At 41.5% G+C, this 18,794-nt stretch overlaps 1 protein-coding gene across 2 annotated transcripts in view; it reads left to right on the top strand.

Moving 5' to 3' along the window:
• Positions 1-18,794, top strand: part of LOC309556904 (solute carrier family 22 member 13-like) — a 63,152-nt gene that overhangs the window by 19,214 nt on the left and 25,144 nt on the right. For both annotated transcript variants that reach the window (XM_082259461.1, XM_082259462.1), the window contains 5 exons: positions 4,915-5,083; positions 7,644-7,764; positions 9,440-9,534; positions 11,373-11,587; positions 12,931-13,039. In XM_082259461.1, the coding sequence (XP_082115587.1) occupies positions 4,915-5,083; positions 7,644-7,764; positions 9,440-9,534; positions 11,373-11,587; positions 12,931-13,039 (709 nt within the window). The remainder of the gene's footprint in view (positions 1-4,914; positions 5,084-7,643; positions 7,765-9,439; positions 9,535-11,372; positions 11,588-12,930; positions 13,040-18,794) is intronic.

The following is an 18,794-nucleotide window of genomic DNA, read 5'->3' as shown; positions in this document are numbered from 1 at the left end:
TTATTACACCAGTTCTACAAATAATTGGCCAGTAACTGTTGTCACTGTGTGTAGCAGAGTTAACACAGCAACAGAGGCCAAATTTTTGCAGGACTAAAATACACTCTTAGAAAAGTATACTGTTAAATAACACCCTACTTCAATATGTGGTATTGGGGGGGGGGGGGGGGCACTGGTCTATCACACCAGTTGTTCAAAAAATTGGCCAGGGAGTTTGGCACTGTGTGTATCAGACTGAACACAGCAAAAGAGGCAATATTGTTGCAGGACACAAATACACTTGTAAAAGTATACTCAGATAACACCCCACTTCAATATGTCTTATTGGGGGGGGGGGGCACTGGTCTATCACACCAGTTATAATACATTAAAAGTGCTTTTGTCACTATTTGTAGTATTGCTGCAGCAACGCTCAGTCACCAAACCTGTCACAATGTTGCACAGTGCACAATAATACTATTAATCCACTATAATATGCTTTATACAAAGTATATTATACCGTGGATTACCCCCCCCCCCCCCTTATATAGTGCACTGCACAGCAATACCAAAAAAATCCTGAAAAGGACTTTTGTGGACATTAACAGAGTGATTTGTGTCACTGCTGTCGATCTCTAACTGCCTCTAAAGCACAGACTGGATACCTGTCCCTAACCTGAAAAGAGACTGGACCTATACCGAAATACCAGCCCTGAAAAGGACTTTTGTGGACATTAACAGAGCGATTTGTGTCACTGCTGCCGATCTCTAACTGCCCCTAAAGCACCGACTGGATACCTGCCCCTAACCTGAAAAGATACTGTAGAAGACCTATACCGAAATACCAACCCTGAAAAGGACTTTTGTGGATCTTAACAGAGCTAATTGTGCCTGGCAATCTCTTCCTGATGCATACAGCAGACCCCTCCCTACGCTGACAAAAAGCAGAATGTGAAATGGCTGCCTGCTCTGGTCTATTTATAGGGTAGGGGGCATGTCCATGTGCTGAAATGTTTCAATTGGCTGTCCCGTTCCACCTGACGGCTGTGTCATGGGTCAAAGTTCTCCCCAATGTAAACTAATATGGCCGCCGCGAACAACACCATGTGTTCGCAAAATTGGCAGGTAGCGAACAAGCAAAATTCGCCGCGAACCGACTACCAGGCGAACCACAAGGTCATCTCTATTAGTGAAGAAAGCTCAAGAGAATGGTATTCTTTCAAAGAAAGAAGCTTCCTACCTTGTACCCGAAGCCTCAATATTACCAACTATATATCAGCTACCAAAGATCCACAAGAATAAAACGCACCCCCCAGGGAGACCTATCATTAGTGGGATTGGGTCAGTTTTTTCAAGAATTGGGGAATACGTGGATAATTTTCTGCAACCTTTAGTACCCACATATCCCTCCCATCTGCAAGAAAGCAAGTACCTTATTAATATATTGGAAAATCTCTTGGTACAACAAGATACGTTATTGGTGACTAGGGATGATCGAACGGTTCGGGTCGACCATCAGTTCAACCCAAACATTGACTGTTCGAGGTTCGGCTGAATTCCGAACTTTTTGCTGAAAAAGTTCGGAATTCAGCAACCAAAACCAACCAAAATGCAATGGGACAGCAATGGGACCTATATATGTGTATATATACATACATGGGTGTGTGTATATATACCCCTACACAGAAGTTCAGATGTAATGCCTGCCTCCAAAGACGCCCAAAAAATGCCCAAAAAAACGCCTACTACAAAGACGCCCAGGTGTGTTTTTGCAGCAGGTGTTTTTTTGGGCATTTTTTTGGGGTCTTTGGAGGCAGGCAAAACATCTGAACTTCTGTATAGGGGTATATATACACACACTTATATGTATTTATACACATACACACATATAGGTGTGATAGCAGAGAAGCCATATGGGTGTTAATTATTTCATTAGCGCAAGCATAGGTTTCTGCTACTTTCACACCTATATATGTGTATATATACATACATGTGTGTGTGTATATATACCCCTACACAGAAGTTCTGATGTTATGCCTGCCTCCAAAGACCCCCAAAAAATGCTCAAAAAAACGCTTGCTACAAAACTGGCAAGGTGTGAAAATAGCAGAGCCATATCCCTGTTCTATATTAATTCTAATACAAACAACCTTTTTTTTCTGGTTCTGGACATTCTACAGAGCTGAAACTTCACATGTTCACTTTTTAGACACTAAATCCAAAGAAATCTCATTTTTTTTTCAATAATTTTTTCAATAATTGGCTCTCTATCAAAAATGACAATTTTTAAGAACTTTTTTGTGTGATTAATAGTCCCTGGGGCATGACCCAGAACCCAAGGCACTTTTTAGGGGCATTTTTTGGGTTTTAGGGCTTCAAAATTGTGTTTTTTGATTCCAGAAGTTCGGGTCCCATTGATTTTAATGGGGTTCTGGAATCCGAACCGAACTTTCAGGAAATTCGGGTGTTCTGGTCGAACCAAACTTTTCAAAAGTTCGATCATCCCTATTGGTGACTATTGATGTTGAATCATTGTACACCAGTTTGAAACAACAGGATGTCCTTGACACAACAATAACAGCTCTGAACACCAAATCGGATATTAAAACAGCACAGAAAAAGTTCATATGCGAATCATTAGATTTGGCAATGAGCAATAATTACTTCTGGCATAAGGGATCTTGCTATAACCAAGTGAAGGGGGTAGCTATGGGTGCCAAGTATGCACCAAGCACAGCAAACATCTTGTTTGGTCAGTGGGAAGAGGAAGAAATTATCTCCCGATATGAGCCGTCGCTTAAAGTATATAAAAGGTATATTGATGACCTTCTGGTCTTGTGGGACGGACCAGAAGAGTCCCTTGTCAAGTTTTTTGAGAGAATCAACCACAACAAATATGGTATGAAATTTACGGCTTCTTGGAGTAAACAAGTGGTACGCTTCTAGGACCTCTCTTTAGAGAAACAGGGTGATATTATTAGCCCCAAGAGTTACTTTAAGGATACGGATAGAAACAGCTATATCCCCACCAAGAGTTGCCATCATCCCCAATGGCTTGGGACTATCCCCAAAGCACAGTTTATGCGCATTTGACACAACTGTAAAAGAGATGAGGACTACATGGAGCAATCCAATCTGCTCATGAATAGGTTTGTGGAAGAGGGATACAATCCGAAAACAGTGCAAGGAATGCGAGAGAAAGTTAAAAACATGCCTAGACAGGATCTGCTAGCTACCAAAATTAGGAAAATAAAAAATATGGGAGAAACAGCTATCCTCACAAACTTCAATAGGGACTACAAAAAAAATGGAGTCAATTGTGCGAAAACATTGGCCCATTTTAAAAAGAGATAAAACCCTTAGTAGAATCCTACCTAACAGACCCCAATTCATATATCGGAAAGCCCAGAATCGTTTTAGACCAACACAGGTTTTTTCCATGCAGGAGATGCAAAGCGTGCAAAACTACTAAAAATAAGCCCAAAAAAAATTACTTCATTTCAATCTTACAGTACAGGTCAGTCCTATAAAATAAAAAAATTCATATCATGTCAGTCCACACATATCACATATCTAATTACCTGCCCTTGTGGGCTACAGTATATTGGGAGAACCACTCGCAATTATGCATTAGGATCAATGAACATGTTAAAAATATAAAAAAGGGTTTCCCCCAAACACAGCCTTTCCAATCATTTCGGCATATACCACAATAGGCATCCCAGCGGATTGGTATTTTGGGGAATTGATAGGGTAGAACCTCATTGGAGGGGTGGTACAGTAATATGACACAGAAGGTGTCAATGAATGAAACCGAGTGTATTTATCGCATGAACACATTACATCCCTCAGGTATGAATATCAATATCGACCTTAATTGTTTTATTTCCAATTATTGAGCTGACACCATTTTTTTTATATCGAGAAGATATTACTATTTGTTTTATAAATATACAATGATAAAAAAATGTATCTAATTTTATATATATGATACTGTAGGTATCATAAGTTTTATTTATTTATTAAAATTTGAAATTTAACAGGTTAATAATTTAATTACATATATTACCGTTATTATGTTTATATATTTCTATCCTTGGTTTTTATGCATTGTTTTGAATATGTTATAATTTAGCCTCAACCAATCCTAGGTTTTATACTCCATCTATGAACCACACATTCCCGTTTTGTGATATGTGAGTGTTGTGTTTTTATATCCACAACTTAGAGCAATTAAAAGGTTAATACACTGTTCAGCCTATTGTATCCAATACCAGGATAACAGGGAACTGATCAAGCTTCCTGGTTGGGAGGGTACTGAAGAGGATGGCAAATACCAGGATAACAGGGAACTGATCAAGCTTCCTGGTTGGGAGGTTCCTGGAGTTGTTCGGTGTGACTTGTTCGCACAAAGCCCGGTATGACTGTTGCGATCACATGACCCCTGATGACGTTGGCGACGTGCTGACGAAACGATTCACTATACATAACGGATTTTGTAGCACTTTAATCAATTTGGTCTATATATATATATATATATATATATATATATATATATATATACATACATATATATATATATATATATATATATATATATATATATACACCTTTATATCACGTTTCTTTATGCACTTTAATTAGTCATTTACTTTTATGAATATTTATTGGATTCATTAATTAAATTTTTTTAAATTTGAGTTATTTATTGTACACATTATTTGTACACAATAGTGTGTGTCACTAGTTTGAGCGCGGTACCCTTATTAACATACCTAATAAAGTGGCCAGTGAGTGTATATACCTATTTTAAAGCAACCCCACTCTGTCAGTGAGTACTGATGTCTACATGCAAAAGTAACATTTGTGTTCAGACAGGGCAGACAAAACTTTTCTATGTATTCTCATTGCTGATAATTCATTTCTTTGTTTCAGTTGCAGAGTGGGTAGGAGCATCACAGCGTGCACGTGCCACTATATCTGCTCATGCTTGCTTTGCAGTAGGACAAATGGCTTTGGCTGGGGTAGCTTATGCCATTCGAAACTGGAGGTTGTTACAGATTGCTTGCTCTGCACCCACAGCCCTGCTGTTCTGGTTCATTTGGTAGGTGTATTCAATTTATAAATGGCTCCATTATTGTAGAGGTTCTGAATAGACACCATAGGAGAATGTGTATTGCTTTGTTTTATATATTTTATTTTAGAAAACTTTTTTACTTATAAAATAACTCAGAAACAATCTGTCATGCAGAACAGATAAGTTAAAGACAAAGTTTAGGTAATACATTTTTTTAAAATCAGCACAAGAGACAGTACTTACACTCAATGTAAAGTGTCCCTTGTGCTGCTTGCTGATCTCTTTAGTTTAAATTGTCAAAGGACTTTAGATTTCAACTCAGGGAGCAGACAGCAGCACAAGGGACACTTGATTTAAAGTGTTACTAAACCCACAACAGTAAAACCAGTGTGTATATGCAGTAAAGCATGCTTGTTATACTCACTGTGGAATCTAAGGGTTAATTCTCTGCATTGTGTAAAAAGGCTGTTTGATCCTGTATGCACAGATCCTCTTCTTCTTCCACTGACTCCAAACTCCAAAACATGTACAGATAAGACAGAGACTTTGGAGTCAGGCTGCACATGCTCAGTTTGGTGTGTATTGCTAGAGAGGTTTTTTTTTCTTAGGAGAGTGCATGTGATCAGCACAGGGCCAATAAGCACTGTCCAGACAGAGTGTCAGGGGTCCTGCAGCCTCATAGGACAGCTCAGTGCAGTATGAAAATTCCTCCTACAAGCTTCACCAGGAACAGAAAAAAGTCAGAAGGCTGCTATATACTGCTGATGAGAAAAGATATTTTGCTGTTTATATTTACTAAAATAATTGCATTTCCATGTTCTGTGTACTGTGAGAGACCAGACATAGTGAATGCAGGGTCCTAGGTTTAGTAATACTATGAGTTCTGTCCCTTGTGCTGATTTTGTAAAAAAATTGATTGCTGGTTGATGAAGACCAGACATTTTAACTGTTAAATAGAATTAGGTGACAACACATCTGTTCATTGGGATAATATGGCCTCAAATTCGCACATGTATACACAATACATAATACATATTTGTGTTTCTCAAATCAGATACTGTATGTCTATTAAACGCAGACTTTCAATGCTTCACAGTGGGTGGATTAGTAGATACTTAAGAACATATATCTTAAGGCCTTTGTGGAGATGTTGTACCATCTTTTCTTTTTTTCATGTAGCTGCATACATTAGCCTGTATTCTGAGTTGTCATAAAAATCAAAATGCTTATCTTTTACTTTTTAATTTATAGACAACATTGAAGACTGACTTGTACTCCCTACCCCTGTTATTCAGATGAACACATTAGTAAAACACAAAGGACATGCACACACAAATGTACATAAAAGCTAGGGCTGGCCATTTTGTCACACTGACCATTGAAAAATGAAAAGAGAAAGTTGACCGGCAAAGTTGGGGCCTTTGAAGAAAGCATCACAGTTCCCAACAGACAACAGATTCACTTGTGCAATGCTAGTATCTTACCAGACTCAATGCATTCTCTTCTGGGTCTGTAGATATGTGCTGTGATTCAGAAAGTCGAGTTCAAATCAGACAGGGATAGAAGTTGCTGTGATTCCTCTCTTTCAATCCTGCTGAAACAGTCCCTCTTTTCCTTACTTACAAGCAATGGGAAGTACAGTCCTATTACACCAGACTTCCAAATCACACCTCACACTCTCCCAGGAAGGAAGTTTCTAATCTCTGAGGCAAGGTCCTGCGCAATGAGCAAACTATTTGTTTCTGTCACCGAGATGTGGTCAGCTATGGCAGGGTTCCACCCAGCCAGCAGCGCAGTCTGTCTCTAACCCCCTCCAAGTTTTTAGTCTGTACCCTCCTTGCCTTTTCAGCAGCCTACAGTCACACCCCTTCTTGCTTTGTAGCATCAGCCAATCACCATCCTCCAGGACTGTTCCAGGCCCAGCAAAGATGGCTGCCCTCTGCATTGGAGACACTCCATAGACGAGCATTGCAATGTGGTCTTCTTAAAGATGGCTTCTGAACTTCTGAATTAATGAATATTCAGTTTAACCTTGTTCACACTGCAGAGGGATAATACAGCCGCATCAAAGAAAGAAGTTCTGCAGCAGTCACCAGCTACAGTCCAGGCTACACATGTAACTGCAGGCAGAGTTCATTTGCAAGTGTAAATGTACCCCTAAAGAAATAAGGGGCAGGGGTGTCAGTGGGACAAGAAGGCATGGACAGCAATGACACAGCCAGCAATACCAAAATATGCCTGAGGCTCTTACAATTTCCCCCTATCAAAAGGAAATAAAACATTTTGGCTGAAGTTTGGCTGAAATTATCATGCATATACAGAAGAACGTGCAAACCCCATGCAGACCATTCTCTCATGGAATCCTAAGTACATAATGGGATTGATCTACAAAAACTGGAGATTGCAAAATTTGGTGCAGCTGTTCAATTAGGCGATGACAAAAAATGGAAGCTTAATGGTTTCCATGCAGAGCTGCACCAGATTTTGCACTCTTCAGTTTTAGCAAATCAACACTAATGAGTAAATAATTTATTTCTGTAACACTGGCAATTTTCAGGTTCATATAACAGGAATGTTTTTTTGACAGGCTTCTTCCAGAATCACCCAGATGGCTTCTAGCTAAAGGGAAAGTAAAAAGGGCCAAAAAACTCCTCCAGAAAGCAGCAGTTGTGAATAAACAGGAATTATCTGAGGAATTGTTTAAACAGGTATGTTTTGTCCTGGTCACATTGCTCATTGTAGTGTATCCTTATATATACAGTATAATTACCCTGTAACAGCAACTGGCATTCACTGGAAATTGACTCTTATCTCTTGATCTAGGATTGCTAAAACATGTATTTATTGTAAAATGTGGCTTTCTCTAGCCCTTATAGTGCCAATATACAGTATGTGGCCATAGATTTGAAACTTCCACAGGAAACTGCCACCCACAAATCGCTTCTTGGATTAAAATGAGGAAACAATTGATATTTGGGAGCAAATCCATTTAAGATACCTGTTAGAATAGCACTACATCAGTTTAAAAAAAAAAATTTGATTATAACTGTAATTGTTATGCTACCTTGGTGCAGGAAACAATTGAAACTGGCATTGAAACAAAAGCCTGCAATACTTTCCAGCCCCTCTAGTGATGCAATCTTTCTTACTGACACATCCATCTTCACCCAATACTGCGGGAGTTCATGCACACTGGAGCTGCTGCTTAATCCCGCGACAAAATCACACTAAGATTGTGCACTGAACTGTGCATGATGGTGGCTGTTGCAATCCTAAAGGGGCAATTTGGCAGGAAATTCTGTCATATTGTGCAAAAATGCTGTGCATACTTGCACAATATTACAAAACCTCTGAGCACCAGCCGGTCCCCCCCCTCCCTCTCCTGATTGGCTGATTGACTTTGATTGACAGCAGAGGGAGCCAATCGCGCCATGCTGCTGTCTCAACCAATGAGGAGGGGAGTCCCCGGCAGCTGGGAAACTCCTTCAACATCGCTGGGTAAAGATGGGCTCATGTAAGTATTAGGGGGGGGGGGGGGTGTGACTCACAGAAGCTTTTTTTATCCTAATGCATAGAATGCATTAAGATAAAATACACCTTCTGCCTTTACAATCCCCTTTAAACTCACCCATCCATGCTCCTGCAAGATAAATTTGATATGTTGATATGTACAAAATAAGAGTTGGAATTTGGGATTCCCTTGGGTTGCACAACGCAAATCTCACAGAAGTATGGATTGGTGAGTAAAAACATTGGGGGGAATGCTGGGGATATGTATGCAAAAGTATAATTATCCTTTAAAGCAGAGTTCCAGCCTTTAAAAAAAAAAAATGTAAAAGTCAGAAGCTACAAATAATGTAGCTTCTGACTTTCAATATAAGGACACTTACCTGTCCAGGGATACTACGATGTCGGCCCCCTGAAGCCAATTCGTACATCAGGTTGGGTGCAGGCGCTGCCATTGCAACTAGGGGGAAACAGGCAGCGAAGCCTGTTCACAGTCTGTTTCCTGCTGCACTTTCTGAATGGCCCTGTCATCTTCTGGGATACACACAGAAGACCCAAGGCAGCGGGGGGGGGGGGGGAGGGGGAGGATGGAGGAGGGGCCGATCCAGATGTGGAAATAACGTACTTCGGCACGGTGGGGTAAGTAGGAAGAAAGATGATTAGCCCATGTAAACAAGGTAAATCAAGTGGCCAATGATGTTTTAACTTGCTGCTATGAAGCGGATGGTGCAAAGATGGAAATGTGGGTGGAACTTCGCTTTAATGAAATAAAGAGACACTAGTGGTAGAAAAAATGTACAGAACCAGGACACTTTGCTGGAGAGGTGAAAAAACAGTATATTCCCAAAACAGATCTTTTTCTCTTCTTATTTAAAGTTACACGACGACAAACAGACTAAATCTGGAAACATGATAGATCTTTTTAGGATCCCAAATCTGAGAAAAGTAACTCTGATTATGTGTTTGGTATGGTAAGTCTTGGAGGTGAAAATAGGTAACAAATAGAAAAAAATGAAAGTTGGATTTAATGTGCTTTCGCTGGTTGTGAATGTATATTGCACAAATTTTCAAATTATCTGATTTTTCTTGAGCTTACAGAGGAATCAGATATGTAATAAAAGACTGGCGTTTTAGAAAAGCTATATTAAAAAAATGCAATATTTTACGACAAAATACGCTGGCAGTTGTACTGATAATATTGTGTGATGTCTTTTTAAGGGAGACATTTACTTTGAGAAACATGAAGGTTGCCATTACTGACTCCTGAAGTTGCTACTGATTACAGATTACATACCTTCCAAGTCACTGATCCAGCACTAGTATGCAGATCAGAAGTCCTGAATACGGCATACATCTCTGGGTCTGTGATTTAGAAAATATAGCACTCAAGCAACCAGACATCAGCAGTGACAGCTTTGATTGATGTCTCAGTAGAGGCTTTCTTTAGGATGGCATTGCCCATGATTTGTGAGATTTAAAAGCAGTTTTGTTAGTTTGTATCTAATCTTCATTTTATTTTGTGCTTAATGAAAGGTTGACTGTTTCTTTATAACAACTGGGAATTTGCTGGTCTATTTAAAGTGCAGTGGTATGGACATACTATACTCCCCACATTTATAAAGTGCAGAGATGTTCTCTGGCATAGTATAATAGGATCATCTATTTGCACTTGTGACAGTGCTATCAGTTATTCAGATTCTGAGATAATGGATTGCAAATGTGAAGGCCAGTAAAATATGACTTGCCTCTCACATCAGTGATAAGCTGATTGGTGGATCAGATGACCTGTCTTTCTCTATTACAGCAGAGCACCAGTATTCTGACTCCAATTGTTGTAATAGTGACTTATCCCTTGCTGAGACCTATTCCTGGCTTGATTGCAGATGCAATCACCGCAGACAATTGTTATCAGATAGCTGAACTCACCAGAAACCGTTTCTTTCCATCCACATAGGTTTTTATTGCAAGCAGTAGGTATAGCAGACAACAAAATATGGCAGATGTATAAAGATGGTATCTGCAGGTCAAAACGTGGTAATGTGTTTCCTGATGTGAGCAGATTGTATGAAGGTCTAGACAGATGTGGCCATCTCTATCTCCACAAGCATAAAGAAGCAGGAACAGGAAATACATTATGAATGGGAGGGGACAGGAAGGAACACAGAAGGGAAAGGCAAGTGCAACAACTAAAATAACCGCAAGATGGCAGTATAATAACCAAATATATAGACATTACCATAGCTATGCATTATATAATATCTTTCATATTGGTGTAACAGCACAGCCATCAAAATTATTATTTTGCTAAGAATAGAAATAGTGTCACTGGAACAGGAAAACACAGCCTTCAAATTCTATTTTTCCTTAGTCTACCTTAAAAATGTTTTCCTGTTGTCCTTGTTCCAATTCTAGAGATGTCCCACCACTTCCCATCCCTCTGTCAACAAGACAGGAAGAAAGGGAAAATGTTTCCAATTGTGGATGCAGTCAGTAACAAAACTGTAATATAGTATCTAACCCAGCATTTAAACACTAGGCACAGGAGGAGTCAGACTATAGTACAATAGTCCTAATTTTTTTGCATCACAGTATCTGATATTTACAAGAGGAGAAATTGGCAATGGGGTCCTGTTTATTTCTTTCAAAACAATAAAAAAAAAAAAAAACTCAATCTTTGGTTATGCTCCTTTATTTTCTGTTTTCCTTGTGCACATATACATTTAAAGGAGTATATAATAAAAGTGTATGCATGTTATAACCCTATGTTTGTGGGGAAAGTTCCCACCAGTATTTCAAAATCTGCTTTCAGGTTTGTGAACAGTCTGGTCTATTATGGTCTAAGTCTCAGTGTTGGAAGTTTTGGGCTGGACATTTATCTCACCCAGCTCATATTTGGAGCAGTAGAAATTCCCGCTCGGATTGGATCAATATTCATGGTGGAGTATATTGGAAGGAAACCAAGCCAGGCAGCTTGTCTCTTGCTTGGAGGAGTTGTCTGCCTTATTGTTACTGCAATACCCAAAGGTAAGACCTGCAATATTGTGGAACATCAAGTTAAATTGTCTAGGGAGAGACCATCTTTGAAAGCCAAAGAAATTTGGTTTCTGAAAGGGTAAGGCCCCGTTCATACTGGGGCGACGCTACTTCCCGGGGCGACCTCACAGGTCGCGGCGTGCTGCTCGAACCGCGACCTTGGAGCGGCCGGCACGGACTTCATAACATTGAAGTCTATGCAGGTCGCTCCGGGTCGCCCCAAAGAAGCTCCGGACCCTTTTTCTAAGTCGGAGCGATTTGTGTCGCTCCTATTAGAACGGGTCCACAGCTTCTCTGTGGAAGGCGACCTACGGCGACCTGTCAGGCGACCAGGTCGCCTGACAGGTCGCCCCAGTGTGAACTGGGGCTAACTCCACTTTCCTGGGGAAAAAAAAAGCAAATAAATAAAAAATAAAATAGCGCATACAATTGCAACACAAGTCATATTGTAATTGTATGTTATTAATTATGACCTTTCCTTTTCAATCTGCAGCTCTGTAATTTTCTAAAAATGCAATGCAATATGGCTGCCTGGAAGTGTTCTGTACACAGAATGCCCCCCAAAAACATAATTTCCTGCTTGTGTGATTGGCTCACCAATTTTCCCAGAAGTCTGCTCTAAGATGCAAGCCAGATTTCAGGCATCCCCTGCAACAAAAATGTAGTTTTTGGTGAGATACTGCCCATAGGAAAGCATGGCTAAAGGGATGCAGACCCTGCAGCTTTCCTCATTAGAGCCCTGCAGGTGCCCAGCAGATTGATAATTATGAAACCACTCCCATTAGACTCACTTTCACACATGGATACAGACAAACACACAGGGATTTCTTCAGAATAACAAAAGGTAGGAATCTGCAACACAGTTTGTTAAAATCCTTTCATATTTCTGTACATAGATCAAAAGAGGAGAATGTTTTTTTCTCAACAAAGGTGAAGCTACTCTTTAAAGAAATGCCAACAAAAATTCTAGCACCCTGATGCCACTATCTGACTTTTCCATAAATCCCCTGCCCTTTCTACAAGCAATGTTTTATGCTGAACCTTACATGGGGCCCACATATAGCACTAACTGACAGCTGCTGGGTATGCAGTCAGGGAGGAGCTCAGCAGAGGAACTTCTGCAGAGGAACTCATAATGCAAAAGCAACATATGCTATAAATGTATAACAAATTTGTTTACAGCTTGTAAAGAATGCCTTGGAGCATAATTATGCTTGTATAGTGAAGTGACCACATTCATTTTTTTTTCAAATCCTTACAAGAATGGGGATGTGTTGGCCCGTTTTAGTTTGCATAATGACTCCTCCTCACTTGTTTATCATTTTCCTTTTTAGAGTTTTCTATCGTAATAACAGTGTTGGCTATAATTGGAAAGTTTGCAACAGCGTCCTCCTATTCAATTTGTTATATTTACGCCGCTGAGGTATTCCCCACTGTTATCCGGTGAGATCCTTTCAAATTTTTCCATGTCTGTCACTTTCTTTGAGTGTACAGTGGGTACGGAAAGTATTCAGACCCCCTTAAATTTTTCACTCTTTGTTATATTGCAGCCATTTGCTAAAATCATTTAAGTTCATTCTTCTTCCTCATGAATGTACACATAGCACCCCATACTGACAGAAAAACACAGAATTGTTGACATTGTTGCAGATTTATTAAAAAAGAAAAACTGAAATATCACATGGTCCTAAGTATTCAGACCCTTTGCTGTGACACTCATATATTTAACTCAGGTGCTTTCCATTTCTTCTGATCATCCTTGAGATGGTTCTACACCTTCATTTGAGCCCAGCTGTGTTTGATTATACTGATTGGACATGATTAGGAAAGCCACACACCTGTCTATATAAGACCTTCCAGATCACAATGCATGTCAGAGCAAATGAGAATCATGAGGTCAAAGGAACTGCCTGAAGAGCTCAGAGACAGAATTGTGGCAAGGCACAGATCTGGCCAAGGTTACACAGAGATTTCTGCTGCACTTAAGGTTCCTAAGAGCACAGTGGCCTCCATAATCCTCAAATGGAAGACGTTTGGGATGACCAGAACCCTTCCTAGAGCTGGCCGTCCGGCCAAACTGAGCTATCGGGGGAGAAGAGCCTTGGTGAGAGAGGTAAAGAAGAACCCAAAGATCACTGTGGCTGAGCTCCAGAGATGCAGTCAGGAGATGGGAGAAAGTTGTAGAAAGTCAACCATCACTGCAGCCCTCCACCAGTCGGGGCTTTATGGCAGAGTGGCCCGACGGAAGCCTCTCCTCAGTGTAAGACACATGAAAGCCCGCATGGAGTTTGCTAAAAAACACCTGAAGGACTCCAAGATGGTGAGAAATAAGATTCTCTGGTCTGATGAGACCAAAATAGAACTTTTTGGCCTTAATTCTAAGCGGTATGTGTGGAGAAAACCAGGCACTGCTCATCACCTGTCCAATACAGTCCCAACAGTGAAGCATGGTGGTGGCAGCCTCATGCTGTGGGGGTGTTTTTCAGCTGCAGGGACAGGACGACTGGTTGCAATCGAGGGAAAGATGAATGCGGCCAAGTACAGGGATATCCTGGACAAAAACCTTCTCCAGAGTGCTCTGGACCTCAGACTGGGCCGAAGGTTTACCTTCCAACAAGACAATGACCCTAAGCTCACAGCTAAAATAACGAAGGAGTGGCTTCACAACAACTCCGTGACTGTTCTTGAATGGCCCAGCCAGAGCCCTGACTTAAACCCAATTGAGCATCTCTGGAGAGACCTAAAAATGGCTGTCCACCAACGTTTACCATCCAACCTGACAGAACTGGAGAGGATCTGCAAGGAGGAATGGCAGAGGATCCCCAAATCCAGGTGTGAAAGACTTGTTGCATCTTTCCCAAAAAGACTCCTGGCTGTATTAGATCAAAAGGGGGCTTCTACTAAATACTGAGCAAAGGGTCTGAATACTTAGGACCATGTGATATTTCAGTTTTTCTTTTTTAATAAATCTGCAACAATGTCAACAATTCTGTGTTTTTCTGTCAGTATGGGGTGCTATGTGTACATTCATGAGGAAGAAGAATGAACCTAAATGATTTTAGCAAATGGCTGCAATATAACAAAGAGTGAAAAATTTAAGGGGTCTGAATACTTTCCGTACCCACTGTATGTACTTTGGGTAGTCTTGGGGTCAGCGGCATATCATCCATGGAATATCATGGGTGCAGCATGTGCACTGCACACTGGCCCCAGGGGAGTGGGGGGGGGGGGGCACTACTGTGGTCTGATCCACACTGCACCCATTAATTATGATGTAATTTGTATGGTGAAATTTGACAGTCGAGGGGTGATCAGTGCAGTGGTGGGGGCAGTTACAAGCACTGATCTCCCAGTATGGCTTTTAATGAAGCAGCTGAAAGCCACTTTTCCTCCTCTCCCTCCCGCTTTGAGTTGCTTCTTTGAACAGGGAGATAAGTGCTTGTAACTTCTCCCACCACCGCACCAATCACCCCTGACTGTCCATCGGATCGCCCCCCATCTCTGGGCTCCCCTGTGTGTTCCTCCGGCCCCCCTGCCTGCTCCTCCGCCCCTCTCTGTGCTCCTCGACCCCCCCTCATTCCAGATTTGTCAGGATAGAGAATGGAGGAAGGGACCAGTAAATGTGTCATTTACCAGCCCCATCCTTGTCTGAATGAACAGAGTCGCCGATCACTGACTCTGTCCATTCATAACTGAAACATCGTAAACTGTGTTTACAATGCTTTCGTTTATGAATGAACAGGAGCCTCTATCTCCTGTTCATTCATCTTTAGTGCAACTAAAGGCCCGTACACACGTACCGATTGTCGGCCGAAAATGTTCGGCCGCCGAACGATCGGCCGATTTTCGACTTGTTAGTATGATGCTTCCAACAGCCGACAGCGCACTTTCGGCCGAAAAGAATCTGTCTTGCAAGCATGAAAATTTTTGTATGCCGACACCAGAACGGCCGATTGTTCGCCAGTCAGTACAGAATTCGGCCGACAGACAGCAGATTTGCAAGACTGGGCATGCTCAGAAAAGAAAAAACACAGGGAAAGTTAACCATTACATGACATCACTTCTGCAGTCGGCTGTAGTCGGCGGACAAAATTCTTGTGCAGTCTTTTGCACTTTTCAACAGACACCGACAGCCCTGGACAAAAGACGGCCGATTGTTCGGCCGACGATCGGTACGTGTGTACGGGGCTTAAGGCTGCAGAGAAAGGGACTGGGAAACCTCTGTCTTCAGTCTCTTTCTCTGTCTCAAGGAGGAGATTTCGAGGTCTATTTAGACCCCTGATATCTCACCAAAGCCCCTCCAACAGGCTAATAATTTATGATAAAAAAAAATAAATACAAATAAGGAATTAATATTAAAAGAAAATTGTAAAAAAAAAAAAAAAAAATAGATTTGTAAAAAATAAATAAAAATAACAAACTACTGACCGTTCACTGCCCTACTGACACTGTCCACTGCCCTCCCCCCACCCGAAGCACTGTGAAAAATAAATAAATAAATAAATAAATAAAAAAAAATAAAACTGTAAAAAACTGAAAAAATAAATAGGAAGAACAAAAAAACTACTGACACCATTCTGCACATACTACCTATAGCCATACATTCTGCACTCCTCTCCTGCACATATACCCACCTCCATACACTCCGCACTTGTTTGCGTGCCACATTATTATTTTTGTTCATGCCTGGGGCCCGCTTATGATTTTGCACATGAGCCCATTGATTTCATGATACGCCCATGCTTGGAGTAGTTAACACTGCTGTAAGTGACTCTTGCAATTAGATTTTCCCCATTCCTTGGTGTGTTTTCAGTGCATCTGCCAGTGTTATTGGTCTAAGGCAGTGGTCACCAAACTTCGGCCTGGGGGCCGGATGTGGCCCTTTGACACCAATGATGGGCCACAATTCCTCCTAATTACACCAATAACGGGGCACAATCAAAATTCCTCTCAATGACACCAAAGACAGGGCATTGTTTAATCCAGCTGATGCTGGGACATTTGCTAATCCTGATGGCCACAGTCCAACCCTTCTAAAGTCTAAAGGACAGTAAACTGGTCCTTTGTTTAGGAAGTTTGGTCTAAGGTAATTCTCTATAGATTTTTTATGAAGAATTAAGATGATATTTAATTTTCTGTATGCATTTTCCCTATAAATGATTTTAGGCTGATAACACAGGTCTATTTGTTTAAAATAAGATCTTAGCCTGCCAAGGCAGTGCCAGCAGCGTGGGAAGATGTCCATGTTAGCATTCTGGACAGCATTCAGTGCTGAATTAGAATGATTTTGAGGCTATACATTATGATTATGGTAAAGCAAAGAGATACTGTAACATACTACAACAACCACTCACAGCTTTACCAGTTCAGTCTGGTCAGGCAACTGAATGCTAATCTCTTTTTATTGTTAATTATTTTGCATTTTTGGTTTATTCTGTAGCCAAATGTAAAGACAGCAAGTGCAAACAGCAGTGATTAGTGAGAAAAGTGCTGTAACTCTATTGCAGCCAATCACACTTTAGTTTACTGTAATCAGATTACTTAAAGATCAATTTTGATAGCTATGGGTTATTTTTGATTCTACAGCCTTACTTCTGTTCCAAAAACACAAGGGGGCATTTAGGCGAGCCACAAAAGAGGCTCTTTTAATGAGCCCTCCCAACATCTCTCATGTGGTGTCTGCTGGTGCTTATAGCATAAAAGGAACTGATGCTTACAGTAATTGTGAAGTGCTAAGACAAGGCACAGGCCCCTTAACTCCACTTCCTACAACCCCCTAGGTTTCTGGACAAGCCCAAGAAAGATACATTTCTCTGCTTCCCTCATTTAGCAGTTCAGAGAGGCAATACCTAATAAGGCAGAGGTAGCTGGGCAAGTGATCTGCAGCCAGGTGAGAGGCCCTTCACTGTAATACAGTGGCGGCTGGTGCTCCATGGGCCGGGGGGGGGGCAGCAGACCGACTGCACCATACCCCCCCGGACCACACCAGGTCGCACACCATCCCCCCAGTGAGACAGGAGACAGGAGAGAAAGGAGAGACAGGAGAGGAGAGGACAGACAGGACCCCCCCAGTCACTCACCCTGCCTGGATGCAGCAGCAGGCGGCGGCATCTTCGGCTCCTTCCCCCATCTTCTGTATCTCCTCCCTCCTCCTCCATGCCCAATGGCATGGCTTCTCCTTTTGGCCAATCGGGAAATGGGTCTCAAAACCCACTTCCTGATTGGCCAGGAGGAGGATCCGTGTGACAATAGCGAATTTTCATTTGCTATTGTCACAAAACTGGCTGGGCTCGGGGCGCACTGCTCTGCGCCCCCAAGCCCACCCTTTTTTTTAGCCTGTGAGAGCCTCTGGCTCTAATCACATGGTTAAAAAAAAAAGCCCCATTGAACTCCATGCGTCCGGACGCATGGATTGGGGGGCGGCGCCCCTGCGCTCCGTATGACCAGCCGCCACTGCTGTAATAACTGGCTGCATGGCAGCAAATAATGCAATTATATCAAACAACAATTGTAAGCATTGTTTGGATCCAAATGTTTTCTTTGCATAAGGGCTATTTTCAATTGGTATCTTTACCAGTGTGGGTACTTGACCGAATAATTAGACAGGGTGTGACTGTAACTTGCAGTTTACTAAGCAGGTGCAAATTTAGAAGCAGTACTGCAAGAATGACAAAAAAAATGCATACACTGCAGAATGACAGCTGGACAAACATATAAAAGCTGCACAAAAACAGACTCTTCTCATCAATGTGTCTGTAGTTTCCATGAGCCCCCATAACAACAGAGAGTAAAGCTGAGAATACCTATAAGAATCAATAAAACAATGCAGAACACAGCTACTTGTAATCCATATAGATCCACATGGACAGCTTCCTTCCCAGTAAAGCCAGGGCAGTGCTGGTAGCACAGGTGAACAGCTGAAGGGTTCCAAGGCCCAAGGATGAATCAAACCACAGTACTCTGATAACAACGAGGGAGGGTCTCCACACAGTAGCTGGGTCTCATGGAGAAGCTATTAGGCTCCTACCCATCTGCCAGTTCTGACAGTGGAAGGGTTCTCATGGGGCTACAGATCATGTGCCTCCAAGCCACTGAGGGATGAAGCATAGACATTTCTCTTCCATAAATGGGCCCAGGAACACATGAAGTTGTAGGAAAATGAGTTAAAGGGGTCTGCTTCTGTATCTGAGCATGGTAA

The sequence above is a fragment of the Pelophylax lessonae genome (assembly GCF_965119305.1).
Source record: "Pelophylax lessonae genome assembly, chromosome: 5".
Taxonomy (NCBI): Eukaryota; Metazoa; Chordata; class Amphibia; order Anura; family Ranidae; genus Pelophylax; species Pelophylax lessonae.
The sequence above is the reverse complement of the archived record's forward strand: the minus strand, read 5'-3'. Positions and strand labels throughout refer to the sequence as shown.